Raw genomic sequence first — 19,346 nt, forward strand, 5'->3', positions numbered from 1 at the left:
TTACAAGCTGCATATGAAACTGAAAACTCTTATAAAGCTTTTGAACTGGAGGAAAGACTTCTGTGTTAAAGCGAAGTAATGCAACTGGATTAACAAAAGAGTTGTTTTGTTAATGACTGTATCTTATCCCTTATTTACTGATGCCTTGGAGTGGTAGAGTGTTGCTAGGACTCAAGGATTATGGATTCAGAGCAGAAAGGCTATGAAAGGGGCAGGGGAAGGGCTGAGACTTTCATTAGTCCCAGACTAAAGTCAGAAACCCTGACGTGCTCAGCGACTGGCTATGACACTGCATACTTTATGGAATTACTCTCAAAATGGTTATATATTTAGTTGGGGGGAGCAGGAGGAATTGAGAAAGAGGAGGAGAGATTTTAGTGGGGACTGGGCCAAAAGGCAATGGAAATGAAAATCGAAAAAGTGTTAAACTGAGTTGAGTTTCAATGTGTGCATAGCCATTACCATACTCATGTAATGTTGAAATAATGGTTCAATAAACTGAGTGTAAAATAAAATGCAGCTGCTGGAAGAGCTACAAGTACAGTAAACATGAGTTCATTGATGAACACTTCTTTAAGCCAAAAATGAAGATCCTTAAGGTCTGGACACTTGAGGTCCTAATCACTGAAGTATGAAAGGGCAGAAGGTGAGGAGGACCAGCAGATGCTGCAGCCTCGGAATCTGAGATGATTCATAAGGCCTTGTGGAAACAGAAAACTAGGGGAGGAGGGTTTTCCTTGACCCTCAAAGTGTCTGAATTCCCATCTTTTAAAGGTGGGAAACTGGTCATAAATCCTCTATTTTCCTTGTTAGAGCTCTTACTCAAATAAAACCTGCCATTCATCCTCCAAGCCCAATAATCATGCTGATATAGCAGCAATAGTATTTATTGACATCTCTACAATCAACCTGAGATGTTGTAGTTACACTCCATCATTCCTGACAGAAAGTTAAACATAAGGTCACCATAAAAGCAAAGCTTATATACAAAATAAAGATTTCTTGTCTTAGAAAGCAAATAGAGAGAGACTATTAATGCCATGCTAAATTGATTCACAGGATGCAATATAACAAAACTGGGAGAAGTATAACCAGCATTATCATCAACCAAAATCCCCTAAAAATGAACTTCAATCTATACGTAAGGACTATGGGCCTGATGTTTAAAGAATTTATGCTCCTGAATTGGCCTCTTTGAAAATTTACTAGCAGACCTGCCATGTCTCCCGCATGAGTCATATCCCGCAGTCCCACCAAGGAGCCATGAACTACCGCTGAACAGCCTCCCCTTCCATAGGCAGCAGGAGATCATTACTAAGACATCACTTCCTGGTGCCCTAGGACCAGTTTTGTGATAAGAACTGCAACATTCCACAACTCTTACTGCAAAACTGGTCTCATGGCAGCAGGAGAAGATGCTTAAAGGTAACTCCTGCTGCCCAAGGGAGAGGTTTCTTGTTATTGCTGTGGCTAAGGTTTGTCAGAAGGTGGAGCCAGGAGTTGGAGTGTTTGGGAGCATTGCTGCGTGGAGTGGAACATAAAAAGTATGTGGAAATAGAGGCAGATTTAAGACAGGTAAAAAATGTTAGGCGGTTTGAACTGATTTTCAGCGCTATACTCATAAATTAGGCTTATAAATCTAGGCAAATGGATAGGAGGCCTGAATTTATAAGTGTACAGGTTAATATTTAGCTGGCAGCAGTCAGCAGTTATTTAAACACTGACTGCCGCAGACAGAATTAGGCCCAGATATTCAATGCTGCGCCATATCTGGGCAACAGACTGAATACTGGCATCTGAACAGATGTAGTTAGGCCACTGGCTCTTATGTGAGTCGTGGACAATATTTAGTAGGGACCTGGTAACTGCGGCCAAAGGGGGCCAGTGCTAGCGTCGGTGCGTGTTTTACACGTGCGCCGAGGCCCCCTTTTACCGCAGCTGGTAAAAGGGAAGGTCTCGCTTTCCTGCAGGAAATGGCTGGGCGGCAAGTAAAGCACGTGCCGTGCGGACATTTTTGGGGGGAGGGGAGCCCTTACTGCCACCCATTGAGGTGATGGTAAGGGTTCCCGTGCTAACCCGGCGGTAACCGGGCAGTGCCCGGCACTGCCCAATTACCACCGGGCACAGGCCAGCGTTACAAAAATAAATACATTTCTGACGGCGCGGTAGGGGTGGGAAGTACCACTGGGCTGCTGTGGTAGCCTGGTGGTACTTCTATTATAGCAACTGGTAAGCCCACGTTGGGCTTACTGCCGCTTAGTAAAAGGAGCCCTTAATTCTCATACACTATCTTTTGAAGTCTTTAATACTGGGGTTAACACAATATTACCCCATGCTGAAGGAAATTTACCTAATTGAAACTGTGAGGACGGAAGACCAAACAACAGCCGACGTGCTTAAAAAGTGAGGTGAAGGAAGCTACTAGAGCTAAAAGAAAATCATTCAGAAAATGGAAGAAGGAACCGACTGAAAATAATAAGAAACAGCATAAGGAATGTCAAGTGGAGGAGTGGACTAGTGGTTAGTGTGGTGGACTTTGGTCCTGGGGAACTGGGTTCGATTCCCACTGCAGGCACAGGCAGCTCCTTGTGACTCTGGGCAAGTCACTTAACCCTCCATTGCCCCAGGTACAAATAAGTACCTGTATATAATATGTAAGCCACATTGAACCTATGAGTGGGAAAGCGCGGGGTACAAATGTAACAAAAAAAAGTCAAATGCAAAGTGCTGATAAGGAAGGCTAAGAGGAACTTAAAAAAAAAGATTGCACTGGAGGCAAAAACATAAAGTAAAATTTTTTTTTAGGTATATTAAAAGCAGAAAGCTGGCAAAAGAACTGGTTGGAACGCTAGCTGACCAAGGAGTAAAAGGGGCAATCACGGAAGACAAAGCCATAGTGGAGAGATTAAATGAATTCTTTGCTTCGGTCTTCACTGAGGAAGATTTGGGTAGGATACCGGTGCCAGAAATGGTATTCGAAGCTGACGAGTCAGAGAAATTTAATGAATTCTCTGTAAACCTGGAGGATGTAATGGGGCAGTTCTACAAACTGAAGAGTAGCAAATCTCCTGGACCGGATGGTATTCATCCCAGAGTACTGATAGAACTGAAAAATGAGCTTGTGGAGCTATTGTTAGTAATGTGTAATTTATCCTTAAAATCTAGTGTGGTACCAGAAGATTGGAGGGTGGCCAATGTAACGCCGATTTTTAAAAAAGGTTCCAGAGGAGATCCGGGAAATTATAGACTGGTGAGTCTGATGTTGGTGCCGGGCAGTATGGTAGAGACTATTATTAAGAACAAAATTATAGAGGATATTCAAAAGCATAGATTAATGAGACAAAGTCAACATGGATTTAGTTTACTTCTAACTTCCAGGTGCTGGGACTACTGAACCAAGCTCCTGTAAAAAGGACAGGTTTATTCTGACCCCTAAATCCCTTACTTCTCAAATTGACTGGCTTAGGTGCTGGGACTACTGATCCAAGCTCCTGTAAAAAGGACAGGTTTATTCTGACCCCTAAATCCCTTACTTCTCAAATTGACTGGCTTAGGTGAGAAACTACCTGATATTTTGTCCTAAATTTTTAAGGCTTGTTGCTTAATCAATTTAATTAGCACTGGAAACCTCTCTTTCTGTCTTTCTTTCTTTCTGTTCCTGCCAAGCTCTGATAAAGAGGAGGGGCACTTTTACATAGCTGAAACTGCTAGAATTATTGGCAATATCTAGATTTATTTAAAAGGAAAGTTATTAAAAATCTAGGGCAGTTTTAAAAGTTAAATAAACTGTAAGGTCCTTGATCAGACACTACCATTTGGGTCCATTAAGCTAGAGAATTCCCTTGATAGCAGCACTTAGCTGACACTTTGGGACTTAAGCACCCCCACAGTTGGGGGCAAGCAGGGTTGGCCTCAAACTAAAGGACATACTACTTTTACTTCTAACTTCCAGGTGCTGGGACTACTGAACCAAGCTCCTGTAAATAGGACAGGTTTATTCTGACCCCTAAATCCCTTACTTCTCAAATTGACTGGCTTAGGTGAGAAACTACCTGATATTTTGTCCTAAATTTTTAAGGCTTGTTGCTTAATCAATTTAATTAGCACTGGGAAACCTCTCTTTCTGTCTTTCTTTCTTTCTGTTCCTGCCAAGCTCTGATAAAGGGGAGGGGCACTTTTACATAGCTGAAACTGCTAGAATTATTGGCAATATCTAGATTTATTTAAAAGGAAAGTTATTAAAAATCTAGGGCAGTTTTAAAAATTAAATAAACTGTAAGGTCCTTGATCAGACACTACCATTTGGGTCCATTAAGCTAGAGAATTCCCTTGATAGCAGCACTTAGCTGACACTTTGGGACTTATAATCCCACCCACCCCAGGGTTTTCCACACATTTATAGACAAACCAAACCTCATTAACTTTACTCCTCAGTCATACACAGGCAGTCTTGCAGGCTGATACTCCAACATAGTACACCTGTTCATACCCATTTCAACCAATCAGGATGACTTTTATTCTCTGCAATAATTGTGGTGCTTTAGTTTCAAGGCAAATCATCTGGAAACTTAAAGCTTGTCCTATCTGTCTTCAGCTATCTACTTTAAAACAAGAGCTCTATAAAGTAATGCAAGAATTAGATACAATTAAAGCAACTTATAGGACTGGGCATAATCATAACTTTTCACCACTGCCTCAGAGAATAAAACCACAAAGGAACAGATGGCTCACAGTAGGCTCAGGCAGAATTTGTCATGTGACATAGAAGCATCCGCCCACACAAGTGTTGCCACTACAAAATTCTTTTGCTCCACTACAGCACTGTGATGTTCCTGAAACTAAAATTGAAGCAGAAAAAAAATAAAAAGCAAGGAAGAGGGAACAAAAAGAGGAGAAGGTACCCAAAGAGAAAAGACACTCACAAATCACTAAACCCAAAACACATACTAGGAAATGTAGTTGGAAAGCAATGACCACAAATGCTCACAGTCTAAGCAATAAAATTCATGACCTTCAAGCCCTGATGTTGGAGACTGACTTGGACATAGTTGCAGTCACAGAGACATGGCTCCATGGTTCCCATGAATGGGATATAAACATACCAGGCTATAATCTTTTTAGGAAGGATAGAGAGGGACGTAAAGGTGGAGGAGTAGCTCTGTATGTGAGAGATGATATCGCAGCAACTGAAATGACAGGGAAGTGGGGAAAGGAAGAAGCAATATGGATCACCTTAAAAAGAGAGGATAGAACCTTGGTCCACGTGGGTGTTGTCTACAGACCCCCGACACAATTGGAGGAACTGGATAAAGATCTGATCGCTGATATTCAGAAGTTGGGGAAGAAAAGAGAGGTTCTGTTGTTGGGAGATTTTAATCTGCCGGATGTAGATTGGAAGGTTCCTTCTGCAAAATCGGAAAGAAGTAGAGAGATTGTGGATGCTTTCCAAAGTGCTCTGCTCAGACAAATGGTGACGGAACCCACGAGGGAGGGAGCGATGCTGGATCTGGTGCTCACGAATGGGGATAGTGTGTCAAATGTCCGAGTGGCTGCGCACCTGGGAAGCAGTGACCATCAAACGGTTTGTTTTGATATAACGGCTCATGTGGTTAGCGGCCACTCTAAACTCAAAGTCCTGGACTTCACGCGAACTGACTTTAACAAAATGGGGGAATACCTGAGGAAGGAGCTGATGGGCTGCAAGAACGCACAACACGTGGAAGGACAGTGGTCCAAGCTGAAAGAAGTAATAAACAGGGCCACAGACCTTTATGTAAGGAGGGTAAATAAAAGCAAGAGAAAAAGGAAACCGATATGGTTTTCAAAGCAAGTGGCTGAGAAAATAAAGGCTAAAGAGTTAGCGTTCCAGAAATACAAAAAATCTCAAGTAGAGGAACACGGGGAGGAATACCGGATGAAACTAAAAGAAGCCAAGAGAGAGGTACGTCTGGCGAAGGCGCAAGCGGAAGAACAAATGGCTAGAAATGTACGGAGGGAAGACAAAAACTTCTTCAGGTATATTAGTGAAAGGAGAAAGACTAAAAAGGGGATTGTGAGACTAAAAGATACAGCAAAACGCTATGTAGAAAATGATGAAGAAAAAGCCAATTTGCTAAATAGATACTTTTGTTCTGTTTTTACTGAAGAAAATCCTGGGGAAGGACCAAGAGGGACTGGCAAAAGTACACCTGAAAACGAAGTGGATAGAGCGCCGTTCACGCAAGAGAGTGTGTATGAACAACTTGGAAAGCTAAAGGTGGACAAAGCCATGGGGCCGGACGGGATCCACCCCAGAATACTGAGGGAACTCAGAGAGATTCTGGTGGGTCCTCTTAAAGATTTGTTTAATAAATCCTTGGAGACGGGAGAGGTTCCGAGGGATTGGAGAATGGCAGAGGTGGTCCCTCTTCACAAAAGTGGTGATAGGGAAGAAGCTGGAAACTACAGGCCGGTAAGCCTCACTTCGGTTATTGGAAAAGTAATGGAAGCCATGCTGAAGGAAAGGATAGTGAATTTCCTGGAAGCCAGTAAGTTGCAAGATCCGAGACAACATGGTTTCACCAAAGGGAAGTCGTGCCAAACGAATCTCATTGAATTCTTTGACTGGGTGATGGGAGAATTAAATCAAGGACATGCTATGAACGTCATCTACTTAGATTTCAGCAAGGCTTTTGACACGGTTCCCCACAGGAGGCTCTTGAATAAACTAGAATGGCTGAAGATAGGACCCGAAGTGGTGAACTGGATTAGGAACTGGTTGACGGGCAGACACCAGAGGGTGGTAGTGAATGGAGTTCGCTCGGAGGAGGGAAAGGTGAGTAGTGGAGTGCCTCAGGGATCGGTGCTGGGGCCCATTCTGTTCAATATATTTGTGAGTGACATTGCCGAAGGGTTACAAGGTAAAGTTTGCCTTTTTGCGGATGACACCAAGATTTGCAACAGAGTGGACACCCCGGAGGGAGTGGAAAACATGAAAAAAGATCTGAAGAAGCTGGAAAAATGGTCTAACGTTTGGCAATTAAAATTCAATGCGAAGAAATGCAAAGTGATGCACTTAGGGAGTAGAAATCCAAGGGAGGCGTATGTGTTAGGTGGGGAGAGCCTGATAGACACGGACGGGGAGAGGGATCTTGGGGTGATAGTATCTGAGGACCTGAAGGCGATGAAACAGTGCGACAAGGCGGTGGCCGTAGCGAGAAGGTTGCTAGGCTGTATAGAGAGAGGTGTGACCAGCAGAAAAAAGGAGGTTTTAATGCCCCTGTATAAGACGTTGGTGAGGCCCCAACTGGAGTATTGTGTTCAGTTTTGGAGGCCGTACCTTGCGAAGGATGTTAAAAAAATGGAAGCGGTGCAAAGAAAAGCTACGAGGATGGTATGGGAGTTGCGTTCCAAGACGTATGAAGAGAGACTTGCTGACCTGAACATGTATACTCTGGAGGAAAGGAGGAACAGGGGTGATATGATACAGACGTTCAAATATTTGAAAGGTATTAATCCGCAAACGAATCTTTTCCGGAGATGGGAAGGCGGTAGAACGAGAGGACATGAAATGAGATTGAAGGGGGGCAGACTCAGGAAAGATGTCAGGAAGTATTTCTTCACGGAGAGGGTGGTGAACGCTTGGAATGCCCTCCCGCGGGAGGTGGTGGAGATGAAAACGGTAACGGAATTCAAACATGCGTGGGACAGGCATAAAGGAATCCTGTGCAGAAGGAATGGATCCACAGAAGCTTAGCTGAAATTGGGTGGCGGGGGGAAGAGGGGTTGGTGGTTGAAAGGCTAGGATGGGGGAGGGCAGACTTATACGGGGTCTGTGCCGGAGCCGGTGATGGGAGGCGGGACTGGTGGTTGGGAGGCGGGAAATACTGCTGCACAGACTTATACGGTCTGTGCCCTGAAAAAGACAGGTACAAATCAAGGTAAGGTATACACATATGAGTTTATCGTGGGCAGACTAGATGGACCGTGCAGGTCTTTTTCTGCCGTCATCTACTATGTATGTTACTATGTATGTTACTATGAAGGGAAATCTTGCCTCACCAATCTACTACATTTCTTTGAAGGGGTGAACAAACATGTGGATAAAGGGGAGCCGGTTGATATTATGTACAGTATCTGGATTTTCAGAAGGCGTTTGACAAAGTACCTCATGAAAGACTTCAGTGGAAATTGGAGAGTCATGGGATAGGAGGTAGTGTTCTATTGTGGATTAAAAACTGGTTAAAAGATAGAAAACAGACAGTAGGGTTAAATGGTCAGTATTCTCGATGGAGAAGGGTAGTTAGTGGGGTTCCCCAGGGGTCTGTGCTGGGACTGCTGCTTTTTTTTTTTTTATTTAAATTTTCCAATATATCACCACATAAAGTGAATATGCAATCGGCATTATTTAAGATTAGGAAACAAAAATGATAAGTATATATCTTTAGAGCCCATTTGTCCACAAGTTAAAGAAATTTGATTCCAAGATTAAGGAAATTAAAAAAGAAAAAAAGGGACTGCTGCTTTTTAACATATTTATAAATGACCTAGAGATGGGAGTAAGTAGTAAGGTAATTAAATTTGCTGATGACACAAAGTTATTCAAAGTTGTTAAATCGCGGGAGGATTGTGAAAAATTACAAGAGGACCTTACGAGACTGGGAGACTGGGCGTCTAAATGGCAGATGACGTTTAATGTGAGCAAGTGATGCATGTGGAAAAGAGAAACCCAAATTATAGCTAACTCAAGCAAGGTTCCACGTTAGGAGTCACAGACCAAGAAAGGGATCTAGGTTTCATCGTTGACGATACGTTGAAACCTTCTGCTCAGTGTGCTGCTGCGGCTAAGAAAGCAAATAGAATGTTAGTTATTATTAGGAAAGGCATGGAAAACAAAAATGAGGATGTTATAATGCCTTTGTATCGCTCCACGGTGCGACCGCACCTCGAATATTGTGTTCAATTCTGGACGCCGCATCTCAAAAAAGATATAGTGGAATTAGAAAAGGTGCAGAGAAGGGCAATGAAAATGATAAAGGGGATGGGACAACTTCCCTATGAGGAAAAGCTAAAGCGGCTAGGGCTCTTCAGCTTGGAGAAAAGGCGGCTGAGAGGAGATATGATAGAGATCTATAAAATAATGAGTGGAGTTGAACGGGTAGATGTGAAGCGTTTGTTTACACTTTCCAAAAATACTAGGACTAGGGGGCATGCGATGAAGCTAAAATGTAGTAAACTTAAAACGAATCGGAGAAAATGTTTCTTCACTCAACGTGTAAATTAAACTCTGGAATTCGTTGCCAGAGAATGTGGTAAAGGCGGTTAGCTTAGCGGAGTTTTAAAAAGGTTTGGACAGCTTCCTAAAGGAAAAGTCCATAGACCATTATCAAATGGACTTGGGGAAAATCCACTATTTCTGGGATAAGCAGTATAAAATGTTTTGTACTTTTTTGGGATCTTGCCAGGTATTTGTGACCTGGATTGGCCACTGTTGGAAACAGGATGCTGAGCTTGATGAACCTTTGGTCTTTCCCAGTATGGCAATACTTATATACTTGTGTACTTAGTTGCGCCAATCAGTACAAGAATATACTGGGAGATTTCATAAGGTAAGGAGAAGACATATCTAAAGAGTAATGTGAAGATGCAAACTTGTTCAATAAATTGGTGGTATCCGTAGGTGATATTGGAGTAAAACTGTCCCAAAATATTTGATGGCATTCCTACTTCACTAATATTCAAGTAAGAATCCATATCTTGTTTATCAGGTAAACTACTTCTAATAGAACACATCTTATCCTTAAAACAGATAGCCAATTCAGACACACTCGGAGGGATTGTCAGTTACTGATGTTAAGGAAATGACATTTAAACAATGTAGAAATATCTCATCTATCTGGGTCAAGTATTCCTTTTTTGTTTTAATCAAAAGTTGTCTACAAAAATTTATTTTCAACCTCTAAATCAATCTATTGCTTGCCGTGGGATGTTTTTTTCCATAATCTTTCAAGCTTTCTACAATCTTTCTTTAATAACACAAGTTCCTTAGCAAACCATTTATCTGATTTCCAGACAATTTTACATTTAGTTGTTAGTGGAGCAATCTCATCTAATATTTTCTCACTAATAGAGTCCCAATTATCAATCCAAGAATCTGCACTAATGTCATCACTGGATATATCCACATCCACTCTATTCCAAAAATCAGATCTATCAACCTTTCCTCTGGTAAAATTTGCTGCTTAGTAGGAGGGGAAGGGTCTTTTCAATGTACAACAAACTCAAACAAAAAAACGGTCAGACCAGGGAACACAGTCACACACATTTTCAGAAATAAAAAACTCCCGTGAGTGAGGAAATTCTATAACATCTAGCAAGTGGCCCTTTTCATAAGAGCAACTGAATGTGGTTCAAGTGAGGCCCATAGAGTCCAACAAATCAATAAAATCACAAACCGCTTGGGTAGTTTCATTCTCTAAGTGTAGATTAATGTCACCAACTAACAACCTACTATTATAACCTATAGAATTATTCAAAGGGAAATCATAACAGTGAAACAAAACGAACCCTTAAAAATATCATCAGTAATTCTCACATAATAGATTGTCTAAGGGGTCCTTTTACTAAGGTGCGCTGAAAAATGGCCTGCAGTAGTGTAGGCACATGTTTTGGGCGCGCGCAGAATCATTTTTCAGCGCACCTGCAAAAAATGCCTTTTTAAATTTTTTGCCGAAAATGGACGTGTGGCAAAATCAAAATTGCCGCGCGTCCATTTTGGGTCTGAGACCTTACCGCCAGCTATTGACCTAGTGGTAAAGACTCATGCGGTAACCGGGCGGTAATGATCTACGCGTGTCAAATGCCACTTGGCGTGCATCCGTTACGCGCGCCTGCAAATAAAAAATATTTTTCGGATGCATGCATCGGATGCGTGCCAAAAATGAATTTACCACAAGAGCGACGCGGTAGTTGGCCAGTAACTCCATACTGGCGCGCGTTGGGCACATGTAGGCGCTTACGTGGCTTAGTAAAAGGGCCCCTAATTGCGGTGAGCTCCAAGAGTCTAAAATCTTAATGTTAAAAAAAGATTTTATACAATATAATTAATCCACCACCCCGATTATCTATTCTAGAAAGGTGGATAATTTTGTAACCAATTGGACAGAGTTCATTCAATCTAGGATCGTCCATCAACACTATCCATGACTCTGTAAGAATACCAGGTTGTTTCTCTTCTAAAAAAAAATCCCTACTCAGCGTATAATTAGTACCATTTCACCTCACCCAGATTACTTGGAACAGCATTTTGGTATTTTCTATAAGAACCAAACTATCTGTCTCTTCTTCATGTACAAATACTGTGAATACTTCTTTGCATTCAAATCGAACAGTCAACCAAATTAGACATTAAATTCGCATTCCTGACATTTACTTTAAAATATCTTCCCTTTCCAAAACCCATTTTATTAATTAGCATTTTGTAGTAATTTATTATTTGATTTGATTTATTTAGTTGATATCACACTTCCTAACATAGCCTCAAATTGGAATGCAATCATAAAAATACATTTAACTTAACAGCCACATTGCAAAATAAAAACATAACACCCTCAACCTTAACAATGCTACCCCATTATCTTGACATATGGGGGCAATTCTATAAAGAGGGTGCCAACATTTAGGTACCAAGAATGCACACAAAATACCAAAATAATGGCATCTACATGTGTATGTGTGCACATAAGCACATAAATGCCACTATTCCATCTATGTGCTAGGCTATAAAATGCTTCCTAAATGCAATGTCGCATTGTTTGAAAGTAGCTGCACACAGGGGCAGAGCCTAGGCCAAGCTCACAATTCTGCATATAAATTATAGAATATTATAATCAACATGTGTTTTTAACCAATCTAGAAGAAAGCATTTACACTAGGTCTATGGCAGGTATTGAGCAGTCATGCCTAAAATATATGTCTGTATTTGCTCTCTAGTATCCTATAAAGGAAGATAGCATCTACTTAAAATAGGCACCTTTTAGGCATCTAAATGTAGGCACCCTTTTTATAGAATTGCTTTCACAACAGGGGCGTAGCCAGACAACAGATTTTGGGTGGGCCTAGGCAAGAAGTGGGTGGGCACCAAGTGTTCTGCCCCTCCCCCACCACCCAAAATCTCAGCTGGTGGGATAACACTTGTTTCCACCTTGGCAGTCTGTAGCAAGCATGCGCTAAAAACAGAGAATGTGCAGGTGCCAGTATAGTGGAGAGTAGCGTTTTTGTTACCAGCAGGGGGAAGTCTTCAGTAGGTGGAGCTTGGGATCCCCACCAGCTACCACTAAACATGTGCTACTGTTGGGTGGGCCTGAGCCCTAAGTGGGTGGGCCCTGGCCCACCTGTGGCTACGCCACTGTTTCACAACCTCCTGTCTCTCATCGTAAAGAGTGTTGACTGCTAGCATGCTTTAAATTCTCCTGGGTAAACGCTGGTCTCATTGTCACTAATCACAGAAACCTGCAGCAGCTCCTTTACCATAAAGAGATCACCTGGGGTAGTCAACTTACAAGGAAGTCCTCATCACTTTAGAGGCTACTGCTGTAAAGCATAGCTAGCTGTATGCATTTTCATTTCAGAGATGACACTACCTGTCCCTCCCCTACCCCGCCCCAACATATATATACCCATGGTTCTTTACACTAAGAATTATGAGCATGTATTAAGCGAAGGCAGGGCCAAACAACTGTGATCACCTGATCTTGAGATTTCTTTTTTTTCTTCTTCTTGCCCCAGCACCCTGAACTCTCTGTATCCTTGCCATTGGCATCACCACACAGCAATCCATCAAGCTCATCGGTTCCCATCTGCTGTCCCTGAGATGTTTCTGCAGCAAGTCGGTATGAGAGGTTCCTCAAAATGCACACACAGTTTTCAACGGTCTTAATAAAAACAAAACAAAAAAACAAAGGTTACAAAATGTAGCTACCTTCAGTTTCAGGTACTGCAAAAAGGACAGTCAATCTTTTTCCATACATTTGTCTGAATTTATTTATTTATTGGGATTTATTAACCCCCGTTATGAAGAGATTCACCCAAGGTGGTGTACAGCAGGTACAGTTCAACATAAAACTTACCAAATATAAGCATAAATACAATAAGTGAGGTAAACTGAAACCTAGTAATAGGTCTAACATGAACCGTATCAAAAATATATGTGTTTAACAGCACTGCAGAACAATCATGTAATGGATATATAAAAAAATGTCAGTACAATACAAACAATATCCTTATAGACAGCATAGAGCATTCAAATAACAGATATAATGCAATGTCACTACAATAGAAATGTAGTACCTAAAAAAGCATGCATTAAAACATTTGAATGACAGATATGATTTGATGCTAATGCTGTTCCTACAATACAATGAAACATCATGCTATGTAGCCAGGAACCAAGTGCAGATATATAGATGGGGACAAGATGGGTAGTACAAAGTTAATGGGGATAAATAAATGATGGCTAAACTCGAGGCAAGGCAAGTTCTATAGACAGTTAAATGAAATATGAGGAACTGGTCTAAGTTACAGTGTGTGTAGCAGAGTGTGCTGCAGAGTGAGTGTCTGGTCAGTCACCACCTGCATTAAAGGCTTGGGCTTTTACCTGCCCTTTGAAGTAGAGGTAGTCTCAAGTTAGACATAGCCCCTCTGGGAGTAAGTTCAGAGTGTGGGGATAACTCCTGAGAAGTAGTGCTGTCCAATTTGCCATTCAAATCAATTTCAATCATCAGCTGCGCCACATTTTCTCAGAGCGAAGGGCCCGTTGGCGACCATTGTGCAGGCTCTTCCTTTGCCTTCATCTAGGGGCTCACCTCCTCCACATTGCCACCTTCCTGCTTACCCCTGTGTTGCCCCTCCCCCACACCATATTAGTTTGAATTGGAAGAATGTGGTTAGCAGACAGCTGGGCACCAGGCAGTGCTCTTGGATCCGTGCTGGAAGAAAGTTTCCAGAGGGCTTACACTCTAATGATATAAGGTATGTGCACATTTGTTATTTGTCTGTACTCAGTCTAACCCAACATTGAAGGTGATGCAATAGATATGTGTATGACCAAGATTTTTATTTCATAAATCCAAAAGAGAGTCACAGTAGGCTTTTGATGAATTTCAATGGTGTCGGGAAGAGAGTCTTCTAAAAAAAGACAAAAAGCAATAATGTATGAGCTGGGTAGATGATTTGTTTATAGATAGAAAAATGAGAGAGACCTGGTAGACTAAAGAAATGTGAATATCTGGGGATAGCCTGTTTGAAGCCATACCATTTCCTGTGGGAGCCTGCAGCACTTTGGTAATTGAACTATGAATATCTTAGTGAAAGACAGAGAGAATATCAACTGACAGATAATTGTTTGAATGATTGCTTTGTGACCCATTGCTGAGACCTTATCTGTGCACTTGGCTAGCAGCACCATTACTGCAACCAATAATTTTCATGTACCCATGGTACTGGAATTTATCCAGCATGTTTATTACAGTTATGTTATATAATTGCATGATTTTGCTGTTTCAGTAGTGTGTGAACCCTTAAATTAGTCAGCTGTGTTGGCTAATTTTGGATCAAACATACTTTGTACCATAGCATTAACAGATAGCCTCTAGCAGGCACTGCAGGACCTAGTTTAGTATTGGGGGGGGGGGGGGGGGGGGGGGGGGAGACATTAAAGCAAGCATTGTTAACTAGTTTCTATAGTGTATAACCCTTTTCCTGTAGTTTTAAACTGAAATTTTCTCTAGAAGTAGACACTTTTCCCATAGTTTTGTCACGTATACAACCAGGAAACTAGGTTGTGAGCCCTTGGACCACTGCCGAGGAGCGGCAGTGGCAGGCAAAACCACCCCAAGCTAGAGACAGGGCAGATCTCTGACAAACAGTTAGGCTTCACCTGCACCTGGCCACTTTTCACCAAGAGTTGAGCTCCAGGCTTCAGGTGGCCAGCAGGACTTACTGGACAGGGCAGGACTGGATAACAGCTAGGCAGCACAGGGACAGCAAGGCAGGGAAAGGATAGGCTAAAGGACAGGACTGAAAGCTGAAAACAGCCACTAAAACAGGGAGCAAAACACTGACTAACAAGACACAAAACTAAAAGCTGCAGAGCAGCAAGTAAGATACAAACAGACAAGGACCAACACAGAACTACAACTCAGAGATAAGACAAGCCAACAAACAACAATCTAATCTATCTATCTATCCACAGACTAGCAAGAACAGACAAGAATCAAGGCAGGAATAAACTAGAAACTGGAAACAGCAGAAGTGCACCAGCACCCCAACATACCAGGGCCTTAGACGATGCAAAGGCAAAGCAGAAATGTTTCAAGATGGCTAATAAGCCCAGAAGCAGTTGAGGCTCAGCTGCTGCAATCACCAGGCAGCTACGGGTGCTGTGCAGGCTCAAACAACACAAGCAAACCTGGCAGCCTGGAAGATCCGGACCGGACTGAGCTTAAATCTGGAACGGGTGATGGTCCATAGCAGCCACCCGTTCTGGCCACCAGAGGGTGAGGAAAGCACAGACGTAACAGTTTTAAACTGAAATTATTTCTAGAGGTAGAAACTCAACAGCCACACAACTTTAAAAGGACAGAAGGAAGACAAATCTTGTTCTAAAAGACAATTATTTTCTGTTCTTTGGATGCTGGAGAGGTAGCACTGAAACTGATCTCAATTAGGTGTTAATTAAGATGTGAGGAGGTAGAATATTTGAGGAGGTTACTAAGGGCAACCTGAATACTGAGTTAGTTTGAAAGAGCCTGTTTGAAGCATTCCCCTTAGATTGAAAACCATATAAAGAGGAAAGGTCCCACTGAACTTTCTTTCTGAGAAGTTCTGAGAGAAGAGGACATTTCTCTAGTAAGTGAACATTATCTTGCTTTGTGCTTTGGAAACTTAAAGACTGGAGTTTAGAGGAACTGTAGATTAGTGAAAGGCAGAATAAAAATATAAAAAAACAAACTTTATCAACTAATCTCCATACTCTTTCCCCCTAGTTTTAAAACTTGACCTTTGTACCACAGCATTAACAGATAGCTTCTAGCAGGCACTGCAGGACCTAGTTTAGTGATGCACATTGGAAAGAATAATCTGAATCACAATTACCTGATGCTAGGGTCCACCCTGGGGGTCAGTGCTTGGGAAAAAGATCTAGGCGTTGTTGTAGATAATGTGCTGAAATCTTCTACTCCGTGTGTGGCAGCGGCCAAAAAAGCAAACAGGATGCTAGGAATTATTAGGAAAGGGATGGTGAATAAGACCAAAAATACTATAATGCCTTTGTATTGCTCCATGATGAGTCCGCACATTGAGTATTGCGTTCAGTTCTGGTCGCCGTATCTCAAAAAAGATATAGCAGAACTAGAAAAGGTTCAAAGAAGATCAAATAAAATGATAGAGGGGATGGAACTCCTCTCGTATGAGGAAAGGCTAAAGAGGTTAGGACTCTTCAGCTTGGAAAAGAGACAGGGGAGATAAGATTGAGGTCTACAAAATCATGAGTGGTGTAGAACGAGTAGAAATAAATCAATTTTTTAAGTTTCAAAAGTACAAAGACTTGGGGACACTCAAGGAAGTTACATGGAAATACTTCTAAAACAAATAGGAGGAAATATTTTTTCACTCTACGAAGTTAAGCTCTGGAACTCTTTGCAGGAGGAGGTGGTAACAGTGGTTAGCGTTATCTGGGTTTAAAAGAGGTTTGGACAAATTCCTGGAGGAAAAGTCCATAGTCTGCTATTGAGACAGACATGGAAAGCAACTGCTTGCCCTGGGATTTGTAGTATGGCGTGTTGCCACAATTTGGATTTCTGCCAGGTTCTTGTGACCTGGCTTGGCTACTGTTTGGAAAACAGGATACTGGGCTAGATGGACCACTGGTCTGACCCAGTATGGCTACTCTTATGTTCGTATACTAAAACACATGAAGAGCAATTTTCAAAAGACAGCTGCCCAGGTAAATAAGGCATCTGAAAATTGGTCATCCATTTCCCAGGTCAAAATATGTGCAGTGATCAACAGTGAGCATATTGTTATCTATGGGGAAAAAACAATGGACTTGAGGCATGCTTAAGTCAGGGAAGACAATAATGCATTCAGATTTGCACTTTGGAAATATCACACATCAGAATCAATTCTATAAAGGGTGCCAAACATTAGGAACCAAAAATCATAACACTAAGCTAGAATTCTATAAAGGCAAATTTGCACGCCAAATCCATTACAGAATATTAGGGCAAGTCAGCAGTTACATGTCAACATTTAGGTGGAGTGGTGTGGAGGAGTGGCCTAATGGTTAGTGAAATGGGATTTGAGCCTGGCAACCTGAGTTCAATTCCCACTGCAGTTCATTGTGACCTTGGGCAAGTCACCTTAATACCTCTATTTCCCCATGTATCAAAAAAAAAACCCCAAAACAAACTTAGACTGTTAGGGACAGAGAAAGTACCTGCATATAATGTGTACAGCACTGCATACATTTAGTAGCACTATAGAAATGATCAGTAGTAGTAGGGCTACCGTTAAGATGTGTTATTTTACCAGGAGCATACTTGAAAATAGCTCATACTGGATTTCAGAGAAGAGTTACAAGAAATGGTCTGGTCTCACTATTGAATTCCTTTTTTAGATACTTGATTTGCATTTAGGATTTATCCAAAATAAACTGCTGCCCCAGTTTAGCAGCCAATGGATTCAACAGAGAAAGAGATGAAATCAAGTTTAGCATGCCTGGTAGGCCAGCGCTTGCTTATATGGTCTGTATTTGAACAGTTGGATGGTGAAACTGAACTGAGTAAAGAAATTGTGAAATGTATGCTAAGCAAAGTTTATTTTTATTTATTTATTTAGATTTTGCTCACACCTTTTTCAGTAGTAGCTCAAGGTGAGTTACATTCAGGTACTCTGGATATTCCTCTGTCCCAGGAGGGCTCACAATCTAAGTTAAAGTTACACATTGGAGGTGGTACCCGTAATCTTTGGCAGCGCACTGAAAGTCATCATAAAGCAAAATGTTTTGATCTGCAAGCTCAAGACACTTCTAATGAGGCAGTGGACAAAGAAATGATATTAAAAGTCTGGTGTTTAAAAAGTTCAATTTTTTACCTTGCAACTAAAGTGAAGGAATGCCAGATGGTTCAGATTATTTTCAATGTCTAGCTTGCCGAGCTAAAGGTTAGAAAGGTCAGTGAGAAATGAAACTCTGTCCCTTGTGAATGATGAAGGCTAGCTCAACATTTGTATACTATTAGGCATATTGAATAGTTTTGCAAGCAGGCATGAGCCAGACATATGACATATTGTAGTTTAAGGAATAGGCTGAAATACTATTTAGAAGTGCTTAATATGTAGATATTCCTGATGTTTAGATTTGTTTTATAGGGAATTTGATTATGCTTATTTTAGAATATGTATTCTGTGTAGTTAATATGTAGGAAACCTTTTTAAATTCTGTATCATTCTTTGTCTGACGTTCTAAGTAAGATTAGACTGCAGTGAAGAGGCCAACATGTGTTTTAAGTTATTCTGCAGTTCTGGCTGGTTCAATGTATAAGCTGATAGGTGAAAAAGGTCAGGACTAGTCAGCTCTCTTCTCCTTGATTAATTATAGGTAAAATGTAGGAATGGTCTTGAAAGTAATAACTGATATGTATGCTATTAAGTAAGACTGGCCCTTGACCCCTTTAATGAATGCCAGAGTTTAGTTAGCAGTTAGTACTAGGAATATGAGAATAATAAATGTAAGAATATCCATTATCCTCTAAGTGAACCCAGGTTAAGCTATAGATGAGAAATCAATCATAATAAGAACATGTAAGAGATGGGAGCCACAATGTCTGGTTTGAGAGGCCCCAGGTCACAGGTCAGTTTAGGATGTCTGGAACCTATGTAACTGATATTTGTATAGAGCTGATTGGTTGAGGCAAGGTAATCAATCTATTCCTTAACCAATTGGAGAGTAAGGGGGCTAGGCTAGATAGAACTGTATTTAAGTGGGAGCAGAAGCAGCATACGTCAGAAAGAAGGACAGAAGGAACAGACAAAAGAAAGAAGGACAGAAGGAACAGACAGAAGAAGGAGAAGACAGCATAAGAAGAGAAGCAGCTGAGACAGAAGCCACAAAGACACAGAGAGCTGAGAAAGAGAAGAAGAGACTTAATGCTGATGTTCTACTTTGTTTGCTGGCAAATAAAGAAGATTTCTCTCTCATTCTGGTGTGCTGTCTGACTCCTGAAGTATCATAAATTCATGCATCAATTCCTGCAACACTAAGAAATCCATTAAGCTTGACACCTCCTTTGCCACAAAACCTAAAGCATCAG

At 41.4% G+C, this 19,346-nt stretch overlaps 1 protein-coding gene across 1 annotated transcript in view; it reads right to left on the reverse strand.

Moving 5' to 3' along the window:
• Positions 1 to 19,346, reverse strand: part of CTNND2 (catenin delta 2) — a 1,428,722-nt gene that overhangs the window by 223,678 nt on the left and 1,185,698 nt on the right. Inside the window, exon 13 of the mRNA XM_030219657.1 lies at positions 12,726 to 12,911. Coding sequence (XP_030075517.1) covers positions 12,726 to 12,911 — 186 coding nt within the window. The remainder of the gene's footprint in view (positions 1 to 12,725; positions 12,912 to 19,346) is intronic.

Source organism: Microcaecilia unicolor, chromosome 1 (genome assembly GCF_901765095.1).
Source record: "Microcaecilia unicolor chromosome 1, aMicUni1.1, whole genome shotgun sequence".
Taxonomy (NCBI): domain Eukaryota; kingdom Metazoa; phylum Chordata; class Amphibia; order Gymnophiona; family Siphonopidae; genus Microcaecilia; species Microcaecilia unicolor.